The 18196-nt window shown below is 43.7% G+C and overlaps 1 protein-coding gene across 2 annotated transcripts in view; it reads left to right on the forward strand.

The window, feature by feature from the left end:
* LOC118273145 (laminin subunit alpha-2) overlaps positions 1 to 17420 on the forward strand; it is a 139948-nt gene extending 122528 nt beyond the window's left edge. The window contains exons 21-50 of one of the 2 annotated variants that reach the window (XM_050694757.1): positions 248 to 409; positions 674 to 858; positions 1177 to 1380; positions 1826 to 2074; positions 2333 to 2523; positions 2832 to 3093; positions 3269 to 3440; positions 3577 to 3792; positions 4033 to 4541; positions 4824 to 5060; positions 5359 to 5597; positions 6089 to 6327; positions 6677 to 6961; positions 7098 to 7264; positions 7567 to 7728; positions 8352 to 8506; positions 9588 to 9857; positions 10205 to 10379; positions 10749 to 10908; positions 11261 to 11505; positions 11787 to 11964; positions 12096 to 12211; positions 12388 to 12557; positions 12683 to 12815; positions 13115 to 13264; positions 13531 to 13806; positions 14023 to 14164; positions 14412 to 14563; positions 14933 to 15152; positions 15635 to 17420. In XM_050694757.1, coding sequence (XP_050550714.1) covers positions 248 to 409; positions 674 to 858; positions 1177 to 1380; positions 1826 to 2074; positions 2333 to 2523; positions 2832 to 3093; positions 3269 to 3440; positions 3577 to 3792; positions 4033 to 4541; positions 4824 to 5060; positions 5359 to 5597; positions 6089 to 6327; positions 6677 to 6961; positions 7098 to 7264; positions 7567 to 7728; positions 8352 to 8506; positions 9588 to 9857; positions 10205 to 10379; positions 10749 to 10908; positions 11261 to 11505; positions 11787 to 11964; positions 12096 to 12211; positions 12388 to 12557; positions 12683 to 12815; positions 13115 to 13264; positions 13531 to 13806; positions 14023 to 14164; positions 14412 to 14563; positions 14933 to 15152; positions 15635 to 15777 — 6164 coding nt within the window. In that variant the 3' untranslated portion in view covers positions 15778 to 17420. Of the gene's footprint in view, positions 1 to 247; positions 410 to 673; positions 859 to 1176; positions 1381 to 1825; positions 2075 to 2332; positions 2524 to 2831; positions 3094 to 3268; positions 3441 to 3576; positions 3793 to 4032; positions 4542 to 4823; positions 5061 to 5358; positions 5598 to 6088; positions 6328 to 6676; positions 6962 to 7097; positions 7265 to 7566; positions 7729 to 8351; positions 8507 to 9587; positions 9858 to 10204; positions 10380 to 10748; positions 10909 to 11260; positions 11506 to 11786; positions 11965 to 12095; positions 12212 to 12387; positions 12558 to 12682; positions 12816 to 13114; positions 13265 to 13530; positions 13807 to 14022; positions 14165 to 14411; positions 14564 to 14932; positions 15153 to 15634 lie in introns of those variants that run through there. The other variant, XM_050694763.1, reaches the window with a different exon arrangement.
* The last annotated feature ends 776 nt before the right edge of the window (positions 17421 to 18196 follow it).

Genomic DNA, 18196 nt, shown 5'->3' on the forward strand with positions numbered 1-18196 from the left:
CTTTTTGCCATACTTTTTTTAAACTATTGAATCTATAAAGTTTTTGAATATGACCATACATATTTGTTAATAAGATTGAAGACTAATGTACTAAGGTTTGACACGTAAGGTACTTAAAAACGATGAACTTGGTGTTGACAAACCCAAGAAGATCCATCATCCATCTTCAGAAATTAACCTATTACATACTTTTTCCAAGACACAAACTACTTTACTAAGAACAATCTATTTTCCTCTCGTGATACAGCGTGTCCAGAATGTACAGACGGCAAGGTGTGCTCCCCGCACAGTGGGCGGTGTGTGTGCCCGGCGGGGTCCATGGGGGCGGGCTGCCGGCAGTGTGCCCGCGGCTACTGGGCAGTGGGCAACACCTGCAGGCCTTGCAACTGCGGCGCCGGCGCTGTTTCTAGTAAGTAATTAGGACTAAGACTAGACACAAGATCATGTTATCCATTTTAAATCCCCAAATATCCAAATCCCTAACCGCAAAAGGCCAACAACGCACTGGTAACTTCTTTGGTATTGCGGGTGTTCATGGCTCGGACCGATTGGTTATCACGTAATCCATCTCGGTTTCCTCCCCATCCCAAAAATGATATGATTTTTTTTTATTGTGACTTCATCTTTAACCAAATACAAGGGTGTCAAAATTCATTCTCCATTATCCCCACAGACACATGCGACCCCCACTCTGGAGAATGCAAGTGTCGCGCGGGCTGGGCGGGGCACACGTGCGAGCAGTGCGCGCGCGGCCACTACGGGGCCAAGTGTCGGCCCTGCCAGTGTGACACTGCCGGCTCCAGAGACTGCGAGGACGGGCTCTGTCCCTGCGACGAGTGGGGACGGTGTTCTTGTAAGGTAAGATTTACAGTTTAAAACTTTTGAAAATGTCTTTAAAATAGTACAAATGGCACTTCCAATGTCTGATGTTGATTTACAACTTTATTCTTTGGTTCTAAAGTCGAAATTGAAGTAATTCAATAGATTGAAGTAGATGGACTTTTTATGTAGAGAGGCAAACCTTCAAAAGGTGACTAGCTTTTAAGAAGAATGGTTAGAAGCACTACTATGTGAAAATCTTATCCCCCGCCTTACTGGCAGAGTTAGAGAATTCTGTAGTGCTAATAAATATTCTAGCTAAATAATAATGATGACTAATGCTACTTCTGTTTACAGGAGAACGTAGTAGGCGAGAAGTGTTCCGAGTGCCTGGAGGGTACGTTCGGGCTGTCTGCGCAGAACCCGGTGGGCTGCACGGCGTGCTTCTGCTTCGGGCGCGCGGCGCAGTGCCGGCAGGCGCAGCTTGCACGCGCTGCGCTGCACGCCGCCGCGCCGCTGCATGTCACGCTGCAGCGACCGCCGCATGATGTTATTACTACTGTTGGTATTTTATTTGTTTTATTATTGAAACTTTGGAGACATAAATGTAACGTTTTAAAACATTTTAATTGTTAGACAGATACGCCCATATTTTTCAAGTAGCCACCGATCAGTCATGGAATTCCTATATCATAGTATAGTACAGTAGGCATTACGTAGGACACAATTCTGAACTACGTGCTATTTCTAAAATTTTCGTAAACCGAAAGTCAGGGTGCTAAACGAAAATTGTTGTGGTGTCGATTACCTCTCTTGACTCATAAAGAAACCAAAATATATCTATAATATAGATAGATTTTTAAGACTTATTAGACTGTCAACAATTGATAACTATACTCGTATAACTATAACTATAAAATTGACAAATACATATATCAAATATTAACATTCAACCACAATTTTTCACCGCTTTATTAAACTAAACATGCCATTATGTCCCCCCCAGATGGACCAGGACTCCCTGCTAGCCATCCACACCCACACAGCAGACGCCACGATCTCCCTCCCCTGGCCCCCGGTCCCTGTCTACGTGGAACTGGACAAACGCTTCGTAGGGGACCGAGTGACCTCCTACGGAGGGTCCCTGAGGTTCCGCGTGGAGGAAGAGGGAGGGGTTGAACTGAGTAAGGAGGTACTGGACCGGTTCCCTCTCGTGAGGCTGTATAGTAAGAACATCGTGCTTGATTATTTTGAGGTGAGTTACGTTTTATGTAAAGTTAGGTACATTTTTGTTTGATAGTTTTGAAATGGCAATTTTTGCATGTAACAAAAGTATAAATAGAACGAGAAGAAAATCCCTTCTTCAATTTCTTCAGAAGACAGTTACAGAATTGATTTAAACTAATTTCTCATTTCACTTTATTTTGAAAAGAGTAATTAATTTTTCATTTTATTTTCTAAGATTTTTTATCAAGTGGCAGTTCTCCTAACCTAACCTATTTATCTTAATCAGCTGGATCCAGCAATAAACGGATCCCACGTGGTCCGTCTCCACGAGTCGCTGTGGTCAGTCCGCGGCGGGGGCCGGACTCTGGGCCCCCGCGGGTCCCGGGCCGCGCTGATGTTGGCGCTGCGCCGGGTGGACAGGCTGCTCGTGCGGGCCACTACCAGGGCGCCCACGCACACTGAGCATGTACACGCACTGTGAGTCTAGACGTAAATATACTATTGCTGTAGATCACTTGTCTGAAATTCTACTATAGAGGTCAATAAAAGATCTAAAACTGATTTCTATTTGATACTTGACAATTTGTTTACTTATAGTTTGTTTGTTAACGTATTTGTTTCACTCTGGCAACCTTTGTGTTTTCTGCAGCGTGGAATTCAATTGTACTTTATCATTCATGTATAATAACGAAAAAATTAACTTTCAATTTAGTTTTGACAGAAATTTAATTTCCATTCCAACATTTTTTTATCGTCATCGCCTAAAACCTGTCTATATTCTCTAGGCTCCTCAACGTGTCATTAGACACGGCAATCCCTGGTCTAAGTCGGTCGGAGCCGGCGTTGGGCGTGGAGCTGTGTGACTGTCCCCGCGGGTACGCGGCCAGCTCGTGCCAGACCCCGGCCATCGGGTTCTGGATGCCGCCGCCCACCGTGCACATGTCCACGGTGGCCGGCACCATCATCATCAAGCTGGATGAGGAGGCCCAGCCTTGCATCTGCAACGGCAGGGCCACCGAGTGCCATCCTGACACTGGAGAGTGTCTGGTGAGTTCATTACGTAGATTTTTCTGATCTGAACAGGCATCAGCGCCTAAAATTAACAATTTTTTATTGGATTTTCGACTTTATTACAAACTAATAAGGTTGGAAATAACATTACACATAGCAAATTAAACATTACATCCTTTAGTATCTTCAACATTATCCGTTTGTTCCCTAGAACTGCACAGGTGGTACAGGCGGGCCCCGGTGCGCGGAGTGCGCGGCGGGCCACTACGGGTCCCCGGGGGGCCCCGGCGGCTGCCAGCCCTGTCCCTGCCCCGAGCGTGCTAGGAACTTCGCTGACTCCTGCGTCATGCACGATGGCAAACTGCAGTGTCTTTGTAAACCTGGTGCGTACTTAGTTCCGTCCCATAATTTACGTTAATTAAACCAATCAAAAATACGAAGAATAGAAGAAAATAGAAAGAAAAATTGTCGTCAGATGAGAAATCGATATTTTTCTAAACCAAATTACCTATTCCATAGGCTACACTGGACCGGAGTGCGAGCTATGTGCAGCAGGGTGGCGGCGTGAGGGCGGGGCCTCGGGCCCCTGTGTGGCCTGCGCCTGCGACCCGGCCGGCAGCCTGGGCCCCACCTGCGACCACTGGGGCCGCTGCCACTGCAGGGACTTCGCCACTGGACCACGCTGCGACCAGTGCAGGCCACCCAGGACCTATATGGATGACAATGGATGCAGACGTTAGTATTTTTCTGTCCCTTATTACCTTTTTGTTCCGGCTAGCCTAGTAAATTATCAAATGACTCCTCCCACCGTAGGTGAGGCGTGAGGGTATGTCAGACTCTGACTTACTGACTGGAAACAACTCTGTTTCGTACCATAGCCTTTGTACCAAGTTGCCAAGGTAACCGCGGCCTCAGCAAGCATTACTGCCTTATTACTTCACCGTAATTATTTATGAATGTACACATTTTTTCCAGCATGCGACAACTGCACCCAAACTCTTCTAGACTCAGTCGAAACGCTAACTTCAGAACTACGCACCAAAGCAGACCCGAGGGAACTGAGTCGTATTCCGAAACCTTTCGCCGCAGTCCGAGAGTTCTCACACAACGCCACTGTACTCCGATCTAGCCTCGACCATTTAACGAACAATCTAGTACATTCCAAAAACTTAGAAAGTATGTTAGGGGATTTAGAGAATGCTGAACATAGGATATTTACTGAAGCGAATAGCTTGAAGACAGAAGCTCAAAGAAGGGAGAAAGATGCTGACTACTTAAGTTTAGAGAGTATGTCTGCTTTGGAGGAAGTATTGAAAGTCAGGAGGAAAGTCAGTGAGCTGGTGGCAGCACTGGATGATTTCGCGAGAGGGGAGAAACACTTGAGTGCTCATAGAGCGATAAAGGAGGCTCGCCATCTGCTGCGACAGATCAAGGAGATCAAGTTTATTGACTACGTCACTGGCGCCAATGATGTGTTCGATTCTGTGAGTTCTTCTTTTATTTCTTACTGTTATACAATATGTCTGTTATAAAATAATAATGATTTCATTAGTTGATTTGATGACATACCTAATTTTAAAATTTTCCTAGCAAATTCTCTAAGCGATCTCGTAAAAAAATCATAGCAAAGTGCAACATGTTTTAACATTTCGATAATTCCACTCATTGTCAACGGTAATACAACAGTACGTATTGTATAAAAAAAAATACAGCTACTTTTTAGTCCATCCACATAAAACTCAAAGTGACTTACATGAATATTTCAGGCACATCTCCAGTCAACGGCAGTGCAGGAAAGAAACTATAGACTAGAAGACACATACAGACGGCTGGCGAAGCTGCGATCCTCCCTGGACACCTGGGAGCTGAAGGCTGCGGAGCTGCAGAGGCTGGCGGAGACTGTGTGGACGGCGGACGATACTGTCGCCGCGCTGAAGCTGCAAGTACGGCCGCGACTGGCTGCGCTCAGAGACCTCGGGCTGCGGTGTCGGCTTGTGCTCGAGGTATGTTCGTTTACAAAGTTATTTCGAAACTAATTAAATAGAAATATAGCTTTGCTTGTAAACAAATTAAAATGAGTATGGAAAGTTGAAAGCTTGTTAAAATGGATAATGAATATATTGTGATCAGTAAACACAGAATTGGAAAGTTTAAGCATAGATGGCGTTGGGATCGAGTTAGATCACGCTACAGTTTATTATCAAAGTAAGGGTTCATGAAAAAGGGTCACTTTATAAAACTTATAGGTTTTTATTATGAAATGTTTAAATCACAAATTGACTTGTAACAATATTTTCCCAGGACATCACAACATTATCAGCGCACAACATCACAGACGAGATCCGGAGCTCGTTACTCCAGGGTCAGACCCTGGGCATCAGGTTCCCGGCGTTAATAGCAGAGCTGGCGGTGCTGACCATTGCTGCGGAGGAGAAGGAGGGCATCCTCTACAGTCTCACTCCTGTGTACAAGCAGAAGTACTTGGAGGCTGTAGAGAAACACGTGGCGGAGTTAGGGGTTAAAGCTAAAGAGTATAAAAGGTAATTTGATGTTTTATAAATGGAGAGACTATTTAGGAAATAATGAATTATTTGTGATATAGTATTTTATATAGAAATAACAAAACACACAATATTTTTTTATTGTGATTGTAAAATATATACGAGGCCAAAAATTATAATTATACATACTGTCTATTCTTAATTTTAATCTTCTTTTTTATTCTTACTTACGTCTGGTCGATTTTTTTTTATATTTAAGGATAGAACACAATCAATAAAATATATTCATTGTGAGACACAGTCACATCTATCAACTGGTGTAATACTTATTTAACCTTACTGCGTCCTAGTGACCTAAACAAGGACTGACTAGCGAGTTGCCGCGGCTCAACGAGCAGAAGTAGAAACAGGGTGGTTTTTAGTCAGTAAGAGTCTGACACTCCCTCTTCCCTCGCCCAAGGCGGGAAAAAACAGATGATTTCGTCACCTCAAAAAAAAAACCTAAATAAAAACTAATGGCTTCCTCCCAGGTTATTCGCGGGCAGTCGTGCAGCAGCGTCGCTCGGAGTATCAGCAGCGCAGGCGTGGTCGCAGGTGGCGGGGCTGGTCCGCGGGGCGGCGGCGGAGGCCGACGAGGCAGCCCGCGCCGCCGGGGCCGCCGCCGCCAAGGTCCACGGCAGCGTGCCCCTCGCGCACTCCGCCGCCACGGGACGACAGACCTCCGAGGACCTCAAGCAACGAGGACAACAAGTGCTCGCTAAAGCTGATGGTACACTCTCACTTTATTTTGCTATGCAGTTACATTCAACTTTACTGATGACCGAATAAAATGTCGGTAAATATGTGTGTGGTCGTATACAACCGGTCGACCTGGACGTCATTGGCATGGATCTATGATTACGTGATAGATGTTTTGATAATGATGGTGAATACTGACTACTTGGAAGCTATCACATTTTGGTTTTATCGTAATTAAGCAGACAGGTGCGAGCTATTTGTTTTATTATGCTACAGATTTACTTGCGCCTTAATTAATGAGATTCAATGACTTCCAGATACATACAGATTGCTGTGTCTGACGTTCATAACCATATTAAATAAGAAATCATAAATTACAGAGCTAAGAAACCAACTAGAACATCTGCGGCGCGGTGCTGACGTAGTGAGCGTAGTACTGCGGGGGCTCGGCTGGCAGGAGAGGGAGCTCAGCGGCCGACCCAGGGCCAACGTGCAGGAGATCCTCAACGCGGCCAACGAACAGGCAGACAGGGTGTTCACCAGCACCAGAGTGCTGTATGATGAGGCCAGTGAGCTGCGGAGGAGGGTCCGATACCACCTCCGGAGACAACTCACTGAGTTACAGAGACACGGCGATACCGCGCTAGGAGCTGCGCAAGAGCATGGTGAGGGGGTTTATTTTCTTTATTGTCTCTCCCATGATATAAGTAATTTTCTTCTGAGACCTAAAACAGTCGTTAATGTTACTGGATTCAATAACTTTTAAAATAATTTTGTACATCATTACTGTCTCTCCCCCAGTGTCCCAGATCCGCAGTAACACAGTCCGCGGCGCGGAGACTGCGGGCGCGCTGGCGGACGCGGCGCGTGCGCGTGCGCAGCAGCAGCAGGGCGCGCGCGCCGTGCTGCGGCCCGCGCTCACACTGCTGCAACACAAACTGGCGCGGGCACGACACGCCGCCGACACCGTCCGTATACATACTTATACTACAACTTGTTTACAACTGCTATTTATTTACAACTAGCTACTTCCGCTCGGTTTCACCCGCTCTGCTTGGCTCCTATTGGTCATAGCGTGATGTTTTGTAGCCTATAGCCTTCCTCGATAATTGCACTATTCAACACAAAAAGAATTATTTAAATCGGACCAATAGTTCTGGAGATTAGCGCGTTCAAACAAATAAACTCTTCAGTTTTATAATATTAGTGTAGATTTAAATACTATCACCAACAAATAAAAAAATCCTGCAACAAAACAAAATGTTTCCAGATCTCAGTATCCCTGACATCAGTGCCGGGCGCCGGTATAGGCTGCGCACGCGCATACAGTGTGACGTCAGCGTCCCCCGCCGTCACTCGCCTGGCACTCGCTCTGTCCTTTGATAACAAAGTCAGGGACGGACCTCTGCTCTACCTCGGAGATGATACACAGGTATGTTGGTACTCTATGATTTATGATTTATTTAACTTAAGCCCGAATACTGAAACGTTACTCAATTTAAAGTTGTACATAAATATCGTGCTATCTCTGTCATTTTATAAAGAATTGATAAGGGCAGAACTAGTTTTGACAGCGTCTTAAAATTGAATAGTGTTTGAATATTCGGACATTAATGTATTTGTTTTATATAGATTTCAAGATTTATTAATGACGATGACGTCATTATGTCTTTATATTCAGTCATTTTTCCATAAAATCGTTATACCAATGTTGCTAAGTACCGACAGCAATTTAACCCATTATAGTGTGGAGTTAGACCAATTCTTCAGTTGGAATAATTCCACAGTTAGAACCAGGTTTCCAGTTTCCAGTTTTGGTGATCTTCCACCCATCTTATTATTATTTTATTGTAACTTTCGTGAGACATACTAAATTAATTATTATGTTATCGGCTTACTGTTGTGTGTCGCAGAATGCTGCTCATGAATATGAGCCTCTAGCATGGCTTGAAACTAGTCGAGTTCCTCGTCAAAACAATACGTGAGTAAGCCGATAACATAATAATCATCTTATTATTTATGTGTAATCCAAACATTATAAACTTGTGCCAACAGGATACGGAGCGTTACTTGAAGTTGTCAGTACTGAACAGTAAGCTGCACCTGTCGTGGCAGCTGGGGGGCGGGGAGGGGGTGCTGGTGCATCCTGAGCTGCTGCAGCCCACGCACGATGATGCAGACCATACTTCTTACAGGGTGGAGATTGAACGGTCAGTATATGCGGATGCAGAATTTTGATTATATTGATTTCATATTTTGTTTTACGACGTTCCGAATATGATACCGTACCCGCCGGAGCTGCGGACTACCTACCTAGCTAGAAAAGTAGAAGAAGGAACGGGGTGATTTTTAGTCAGTAAGAGTCTGACACTCCCTCTCGCCTCGCCCAAGGCGGGAGAAGTCATTGGATGATTTTCCCCCTCAAAAAAAAACCCCGTTCGATATAGTTCGTAAATAAGCATTTAAGCTAGATAAAAGCTCTAATATTAATATTATATTTAGAAATTTTTAAATTTCATGCTTTTTAGGGTTCCGTAGCCAAATGGCAAAAAACGGAACCCTTATAGATTCGTCATGTCTGTCTGTCCGTCCGTCCGTATGTCACAGCCATTTATTTCCGAAACTGTTGGGCCTACATAGTTGAAACTCTGTAGGTTGATGTATTTTGATAACCGCTATTCGAATTTTGAATAAAAATTAATAAATTTAAAAATTAAAGGGGGCACTCCATACATGGAACTGATTCAAAAAAAATTTTTTTTCAGCTAACATATTCGTGATGGGTGTCTATGGATAGGTCTTTAAAAAAGGCATTAAGGTTCCTAAAACCATTTTTCGTCAAAATAAACCGTTTGAAAGTTAGACGCTTCCAAAGTGGAAAAATGAGTGTCCCCCCCCCTCTAACTTTTAAAATAAAAGAGTGAGAAAGCTAAAAAAAATATATGCTGTAGATTTCAATAGAAACTAACAACGAAAATTGGTTTGAACGAGATATCATTATTAGTTTTTAAGAAATAAAACATTTTCAAAAACCGCAAATATAACTTTGTCGTTCATACAAACACTATGTAAAACCAAGTTATTTTGTAACTTTTATATTATGTTATCTACTTGCTGTTACGGAACCCTTCATGGGCGAGTCCGACTCGCACTTGGCCAGTTTTTAAATATCTTCTATTGATACTTAAGTTTAATGTAGTTATTCTTACGTCTATGAGATTTTTTTGTGTCTTGTATATATCATACCTATCATATACATCATCGCACTAATAACCATTTTGTAATCACCAGGGTATGGAACTCCGTACAGTTAGTGGTGGAGAAAGCTGGTGGCAATGCCGTCACTGCGCGTAACTCTAGCGGCCCGCGGGCACACAGTCTGCGTCCCCGCCGCGTGTGGCTGGGGGCCGCCAGCCCGGGCCCCGCCAGCCCGGGCCCCAGCGCCCCGGGCCCCGGGCTGCCGGCCTGCGTGCACGCGCTGTACTCGGACCAGCGAACCCTTGGACTGTGGAACTTCGCTCACCAACCACGTGATGCACAGTGTACCGGTTGTACACAGAGGTAGGATATCAAAAAATATCTAATTTTCATTTTTGGACTGTCGCTCAGTCAAGTGGTTTGATTATATTGAGGGATAAACAGCCCGGGGTAATTTTTGAGATTTATTATTATTTACCAATTAAATAACACTATCAGTAAACGAAGTCCCTGACAAAACCTAGTTCTATTTGTATTGGATTTGTTTTATAATATTGTTTACTAGTTAGTTTCGCGCAGTTTCACACACTCTGCTCGGCTTCTATTAATCGTAGCGTGATGTTATATAGTCTATAATCTTCAGGATCGGAGGCAGAAAATGAATACCAATCTCTTTTTGTGATTTTATTTATTAACTGTCCTACCTCCAGATGGTACAGTGGTCGTGGTAGCGAGCCGTCGATGGTGTGGTTCAACGGCGCCGGCTACGTGGAGCTCACCAGGTCCAGGGCGCGCCCGGCAGACAGGAGGCAGTTCAGTGTCGCCTTCACGTTCCGGACCAGGGACGAAGACGCTCTGCTCTTCATGGCGCTCGACACTGCTAACGTATGTATACGTTTATTTTTTGTATTATTGGCAGCAACTAAGCTTACATCCTACCTGATGGAAAGTGGACACCATAGTCTAATTGCATTTGTAGTACCAGAGGTGTAGAATAGAGACCATTTTAGAACTGTTAAACTGTACCATCATAATCAAACAAGGTGTTTGATTGCACCATCGTTCTCGTGGCATTCAAGGCACATTCAAAACTCTCACTTACAGACGTAACGTAGTAACAATACGCCATTAATTTACATTCATATATTATAATTATCTATATTAGTTTGTCTCCTGATAAAAACTACTTATCCTATCCGCAATAGATGAGTAAAGTGAGATAAAATTATAATAATGTATGTGTTGGTCCCCCAGAACCGCTCAGTATCGGTGTGGCTGCGGTCGTGCCGCGTGGTGTTCGGCGTGGAGTACGGCGGCGCGCGGCTGCAGATCACGGCGGCCGGCTCCCACTGCGGCGGCCGGCCCGCGCACGTCCAGGCCACCAGGCTCTTCGCCAGCAACAAGCTCGAGAAAGGTAACGTGCTGCAGCACCTCTCATACACTGAGACGGTAAACTTTTGGGACAAAGTAGCCAACGGATCACCTGATGGTAAGCAATCGGTTTTATATACCCATCTCTCTAACTTATACTAGCGTAGGCGACCTTTTGAGGGTATTCAGACATACAGACTAAATATAATTATAAGGAAAGGGGGGCATCATTCATGAACATGACACAAGTGTCGCAAGCAGCGTAGGAAACTGGTATGACTCTGGTTGAGACGACCCATTTGTGCCAAAGGGTGGTGCCTAAAACTAAATAAAGTTAAATTAGTTAGGAAGTGAGCCGTAAGGTGGCAATGTGGTGTAGCATGTGTCTGTGGCAGGCAGCCTGCGCGTCAACGGCGAGGAGACGCTGGGGTCGCCCGCGCCCCCCGTGCAGGCCGCCGCCGCGCTGCCCGACCTGCAAGCCGCGCGCTACTGGCTGGGGGGCGCGCCGCCCGGACACGGGGGCGCCGCGCCCGCGCCCCCGCTGCTGGGCTGCGTCGGGGCCGTCACCGTGGATAGGGCTGGCTACGATCTGCTGGATGCTCCGACTAGGCACGGGCTCGAGCCACGCTGTGGGGAAAGGGTGAGTCGATCTATACTTGTTTATCGTCTTATAATAACCTCAATTGACGCTGTTACTTAATTCGATCGTATGTTTTTTTTTTTGTTTGTTCACGGATAAATTTGGCGTTAAAAAATAAGCACTTGTAATTAATTAGTAGAATACTTAAATTCTACTAATTAATTACAAGTGCTTATTTTGCGGTCATCTAACGCACATAATACAATATGCAACATAGAAACTATTATTATTTATTGGCATATCATACATTTACTCTTCGTAATGTTCCTAATGTTTGTCAGACCCTCCGTTCAGCGATAGTATCGGGCGAGGGATACATAGAGCTGCCGTCGCCGTCGCTGCGCCGTAAGTGTGAGGTGGGCGTGTCGTTCAGTGCGCGTGCGCCGGCCGGCGTGCTGCTGTACCGCGCGCCCGACGCCCCGGGGGGGACCCACTACCTCGCACTCATGCTCGTCGCAGGTACACTTGAATTTGGACTTTAATGCTAAGAGCCTTAATGTTGAAAATCCATCAATTAGACAAATTGGAAGGTTAGGTTAATTTCTTTAATAGAATCGTGTCAAAACAGTTTTCTTTATGTTCTATGGTAGGCGAGCTAGAACTAGTGGCAGCGGCCGGTAAGGCAGAGATACGTTTGCGAACCAATGGAACCAGGTTCGATGACGGGAGGATGCACACTGTGACTATAATAAGGTCGCATAAACAGGTACTTATAAATGAACTGATAGAAAATAAAATACTGGACTCTTTTTGTTTATCTTTTTAACCTTTTTGAGTTGCATAGAAAACATTTTGTTGCATAACAAAAGAACAAATCTCACTTCTATTCTATACTCAGCTGCTTAATTGTTTACAGTTTCTTATTCTTAATTTCTATTCTAGCTAGAACTATGGGTGGATGACGAACAGTTGGCTCGGGGAGCACTTCCAGGGGGTGCTTACCCCCCAAAACCAGGGGGGTTGTTCCTAGCGGGGGTGCGGGGGATCACACACCCTGGGATACCCCTGGAGTCATTCAAGGGAACTATCGCTGACTTCATCGTGGATTCCGAGTGAGTTTTATATACCAATTAATTAATTTGAAAAAAAAAACAAGATTAGTACTTTCAAAAAAAAAAAGACTAATTTGAATAAATTTCTTTCAGAAGTGTTTATTAAACATGTTTTTATTTCCCAGACTGATAGGCCTAGAGACAGCAGTATCTTGGCACGGTGCCCAACTAGGTCGTGCGGAGGAGGGGACGGGGAGCGTCCCCCCTCCAGCCCCCACTCTACACGCACAACATGACGCCGCGCCCGCTTGTACTAAGGTACTCTATATACTCTATATTGTAAGCTATAAGCAGAGCATGCCATTACTGGACTATGGAACTCCACTACATTTGAGGGGGTTTAACAAAACCTGGAAAGGGCTTGGAAATGGCAATCGATTTGAGTTAAATAAGTTTTTGTATGGATCCTGACAATGTTTTATCTATTTATATTATTAAAGAATTTTCTAGAATAATAAACTTATTGCTTTTAGTTCAGTTAATAACTTGCATACATTTTAGTTTTATTTTATTACACTTGGAATGTATAAATTATTATCAAATATTTCATCCCTCAGACATCATCGTACACAGTGGAGGCGGGAGCAGTGAAGTTTGGCGACGTAGCACACAGCCACGCCTGGCTGCGCACGCGCAGACGCGGGGACATTGCCATCACGCTGCAGATACGGACGTATGCTACTGATGGCCTATTATTGTTGGCACCGGTATGTACCAACTTCATAATTATTGATCTCATGTTCACTTTACCGGAATTATCCACGAATGGCGACATATTTTACTGTGATCTACTAATTCGTCGAGTTCGCAAGTCATGTTTCTTCTTCTATTTGTAAAATCTGTTACATCATTACTTTGAAACGGTTATAAGATATTGTGTTTTGATTCCCCGGTAAATGCTTTATGTAAATTAACGGAATTAAGTAAACAAATAATTTTCAATCTTGCATTTCCTCCAATTACATTTTTACAGGGTTCCAAAGCAAAACCGAAACACTTTATGTGTCTAATGCTGCGCGAGGGCAAGTTACGTCTGGTGGTGCGCGGGCGCAAGCGGAAGGAAGTTACTCTCCCCCCCACTGTGAGTGACGGCACCTGGCGACAGGTGTCGCTGAAGGTGACGCGGGGCCGGGCCTGGCTGGCCTGCGCGGGCGCATCCGCCACTGTACGGGGGGCCGCGGCCAGGGCACAGAGGCTATATGTAGCTGGTCTACCACCTCCACCTGCGCTACCTAATCTACCCAATGCTGTGAGTTTTCATCATTCAATTTCAATACTTTAATCCTCTGTAGAACTATGTTTTGTTTATATTGTGGATATTTTGTAAACGCGCCAATTTATATTTCATAATTTTTTCATCATCGGCCTTTTCCGTCCCCTGTAGCATAGAGATCTCTTTAGTAGTAAGCCGCTGAGATCCTAAAATATGTCAAAAATAAATAAAAAATATGTTTTTTTTTACCAGATCACCCGTATCCCTGGTTTCCGCGGGTGCATCCGTCGCGTGTCTCTGAACGGCCGCGTGGAGGACTTAGTGAGGGATGCGCAGGCGCACCACGGCGTCGGACAGTGCTTCCCTAATGTAGAGAAAGCCGCTTACTTCGGAGGTAAGTTCGTGAGAAAAATGTTCAATAGTCAATTTGGTATAGGGGTAGATTATGGTCGGGAATTACACACTTTTATCTTACGGGTACAAGAGCGGGAAGCCGCTGGTAGAAGCAACGCTTACTGCCGGACTCAGACTCATTTAATGGTTACTTAACCCAGTCGAATAAAATCGTTACTAAGTAATCGTTAAATGTCTCTGAGTACGGCGGTTAAACAGTTAATATTATAATACACATTCATACACAGGTGACGCGCACGCGACCTGGTCGAGTTCCTGGCTCCTGACATCGGACGGGTCTGAGGCATCCACCGAGCTGAGGCTACAGTTCCGGACCAGTGAACCTAACGGAGTGCTACTGGCTGCTGCCGGACTACTTCTTGAAGTTAAAGATGGAGCTGTAAGTCTACTGTTTCTCATGAAACACTCGGGAATCGACACTACATTAAGATATACTAAGCTACAACATACTACGCTACACTACACTACTCTACACTGCATTTAACTATATCTAGGCCGCTACCGGAACCCAATCCTCCCCTTCCTCATCCCCCAAATCTCTAACCCTCAAAATACTGGAAACTCTAACTCCAACTCTAACTTATAATGCGAGTATCCATGGGCCATTGACGTTCATTGGCGTCAATTGCTTAATTACGTACCTTCCATACATCTTGAGGTATTTAAAGGTGTAATTATACAACACTCACCACAAAAGTTAGAAACTTGACACGTGCAGCACGATCCTTAACTTATGTATTATTCCCAGGTGGTGCTATCCCGGCAGGGCGCGGAGCGGTCCCGCGTGTGGTGGCGGGCGGGCGCGTGCGACGGGGCGTGGCACTTGGTGCGCGCGCGCGCCACCCCGCGGGCGCTAGAGCTGCAGCTGGACGGCGGGCAGGTGCAGAGGGACGCGCCCTCCGCACTCCTGCTGGACTCCAGTGATTCCCCCCCTACGCCTACTGCGCTCTACATCGGCGGTCTGCCTGGTATGTCATACGATAGTTCATTGTTGAGTTTAATAGGTATTCAGTCTAGCTTGCGTAGTGAATTTAAAGCTATAGCAGTTCCTTTACATTTTCTAGGCTTATCTAACATATAAAATTCTCGTGTCACAGTTTTCTTTGCCATACTCCTCCGAAACGGCTTGACCGACTGATTTTTTTTGTGCTTATCCGGTATCTATGAGAATCGGCCAACATCTATTTTTCATCTCCCTAAATGTAGTACAACCCTAATTTTTTTAATTTTCCGCGGACGAAGTCGCGGGCAGAAGCTAGTAGAATATAGAATTGGATACCAAGTACATACCCTAATGAACGAAAAGGATTGTACCGTCCCCTGGGACCTGCTCCTGCGCCCTAAACCGTAGAGTTCTCATTGTTACCCATATGATTACAGTTTTCGATTCTGATGACTTCAGTACAAAACAACTGCAAAATAAGTAAATTAATTCATTTCTTCTTTCTAGAAGGTGTAATGGAATCTACAGAAGGTGGTAAGAATTTCAACGGCTGCATCCGCGACGTCTCAATAGGCGGGCAGCAGCGAGACTGGACGGAAATGGAGTCCACACACAATGTCCTACTGGACTCCTGCCCCATACCACAGTAGACTCTAAGTAGCAAGCTATTAGGTTCAAATTCCAGTCACAAACACTTGGTAACAGTGCCATGCTTAGCCGATGAAGAGATTGGTGCAAAATGGTTGAATCATACATTTGTACCTATGAACATAAAGGCTGAATTATAATAATTTGAGTTTTAAATGATTTGGTGGCGACATTTTCTCTTTATTTCATAAATTGCAACTTTAATATTTTTTTTATCTCGTAATCGCACTGCGCACGCTACTCATGAATAAGAGTCCCGTTGTAACTTGAAACTGATAGAGCTTTACTCAAATAGTTTACATGAGTATGTAAGCAATTGTTTTTGCCTCAAGATACTTCAATGATTGGATATTATAGTTGCAACATATTTGACAAAGATATATGTCGCTGCCTTATTATTTGAAGTCTGTAACGTGCCTTATATATTCTGTAAGTTTTACCAAATAGTGCCATTATAATATTCTACCCAGATAAGTGAGTAAAGTCTGATTCACACAGTCAACACAACACTTTGATTAAAATATAAATATCTACATGAACAACAGGTGTTCTGAGAAAATATTAGTACAAGTCTAGTGTTTTGTTTGGGTACTATCACAATTTAAATTGTTGCCAAATGATTAATAAAATAATCAAGATATGAAACAATGTGTACCTATCACCTACATTGTAACATGATAAAATAAGTAATTAAGTACTGATCGGTATCGTTTTTGCAAATCAGCACCCTTAGTACGAGTTTGCTTTACGTTGAACGAAAATGAAACGAGAGTTCTTTCGGCTCTCTGATTGGCCGGCAGGAATGAACCAACCAATCAGAGCGCTGAACGTGCTCTTGTTTCGATGTCATTATAAGTAAAATAAACTCTGATATTTTGTCTGAGAGAATAATACCAGTTTGTTTGGATATTTTATTTTAATCAGTGTTGCCATTAAACATAAATATTTTAAATGCACATCAAATGAACAAGTTTTTACAATGCCTTGCAATACGTGTAGAAATGTGTAGACAGTGAGGCTTTTATGAGGCTATGTAATAAGTTAAATATAGGCTAGACACTGTCGCGAACTACTAAATTCATTTTCTAATATTTTGCCACAGAATGCGTAATAGAAATGGTTAGTAACTAATGTTCATACTAGTCGTGATTACTATAATAATAATTAACTTAGTAAAATACACATTAAGGGCCATATACGTTATAGTTACATATAGTTCGTATACTTGGCGACGTCGCCAGTTGGTCGTCAAGCGAGTTATGGTCAAATACTCAAACGTTACTCAATTTTAAGACGTGCTCAAGAATAGTTCTGTCCCTACAAATTCTTTGTAAATGACAGAGATAACACAATATTTAAGAGCAACTTAAAATTGAGTAGCATTTCAGTATTTGGGTGTTAGTCGTTCGTCGTAATACCAACTAGTTGACGACGTCGCTGGCTACGTCGCCATGGCGTCCCAGTGAGCCATGGCCTTAAGTGAATAATAAGGCTTTTTGTTCACGAATTAAGTAGTTCACGACAGCACATCACTCCAGCGACCAATACTCGATGTAAAATGTAAATACACGTACTTAATAACTTCTACCAGTATTTTTATAATAATTTGTACATATTAGGTAGACTTCTTAACTTTGTAGACTTTTTAAATAATTGTAAGTAGCTATAAGTAAGTGTAGATGTGAGTGACAAGTACGTGCAGCTTGACAAAGTTAAAATTAAGTTAAGACCATCTATAAATAGCGCCCAAATTCGTAAAATCATGGATTGAATTTTGTCTTATATTTCTATTTTCTGGTTGAGCCATATACATATAGCCAGTCCGTCGTTTAGGACTTACCTCTACTTCTAAAAAAACAACAAAACAAGTTTTTATTTTTCTTCAGCATTTAAAATAGTCATTAGTATAGATATCCACATATTTAAAATCATTGTAAGTTGGTAGCTAGTTTCATTCACGTCAGCCTATAGAGAGTAGTGAGCCTAAATGGCCATGCTAGACTTGCTATAAGACAAATAGCCTCCTTTTGTTTTTGGGATGAAATTATCACTGAATTTCTATGAAAGTATTTTTATAGGTTCGCACTTTTTTTGTAAACTTGTTAACTTGTAAAGGGCTGTACATCGTCTGGAAACCGTAGTGTCGATATTTTGCTGAAACACAAACTTGTCCCCCACTGTCTTAGGCAGTTGTCCCACCGGCAACGATGAACGAGTAACGAGTAGAGCTAGAACTAGAAACGAGTTAAGCGAGACGTGGCGAGCGAGTGTGTAGTTCTGATATTTGTGTAGCTCGGCTATAAGCGAGTGTGCGAGTGAGGCGGGCAATTACTCGCACTACGATACGCACTGTAGAGAAATGACCACTGGTTGCTCGCTCGGCGTGAGTTTTAATCGCTTGGCGAGTGTCGCCGAGCGAGT

Source organism: Spodoptera frugiperda, chromosome 1, assembly GCF_023101765.2.
Source record: "Spodoptera frugiperda isolate SF20-4 chromosome 1, AGI-APGP_CSIRO_Sfru_2.0, whole genome shotgun sequence".
NCBI classification, from domain to species: Eukaryota; Metazoa; Arthropoda; class Insecta; order Lepidoptera; family Noctuidae; genus Spodoptera; species Spodoptera frugiperda.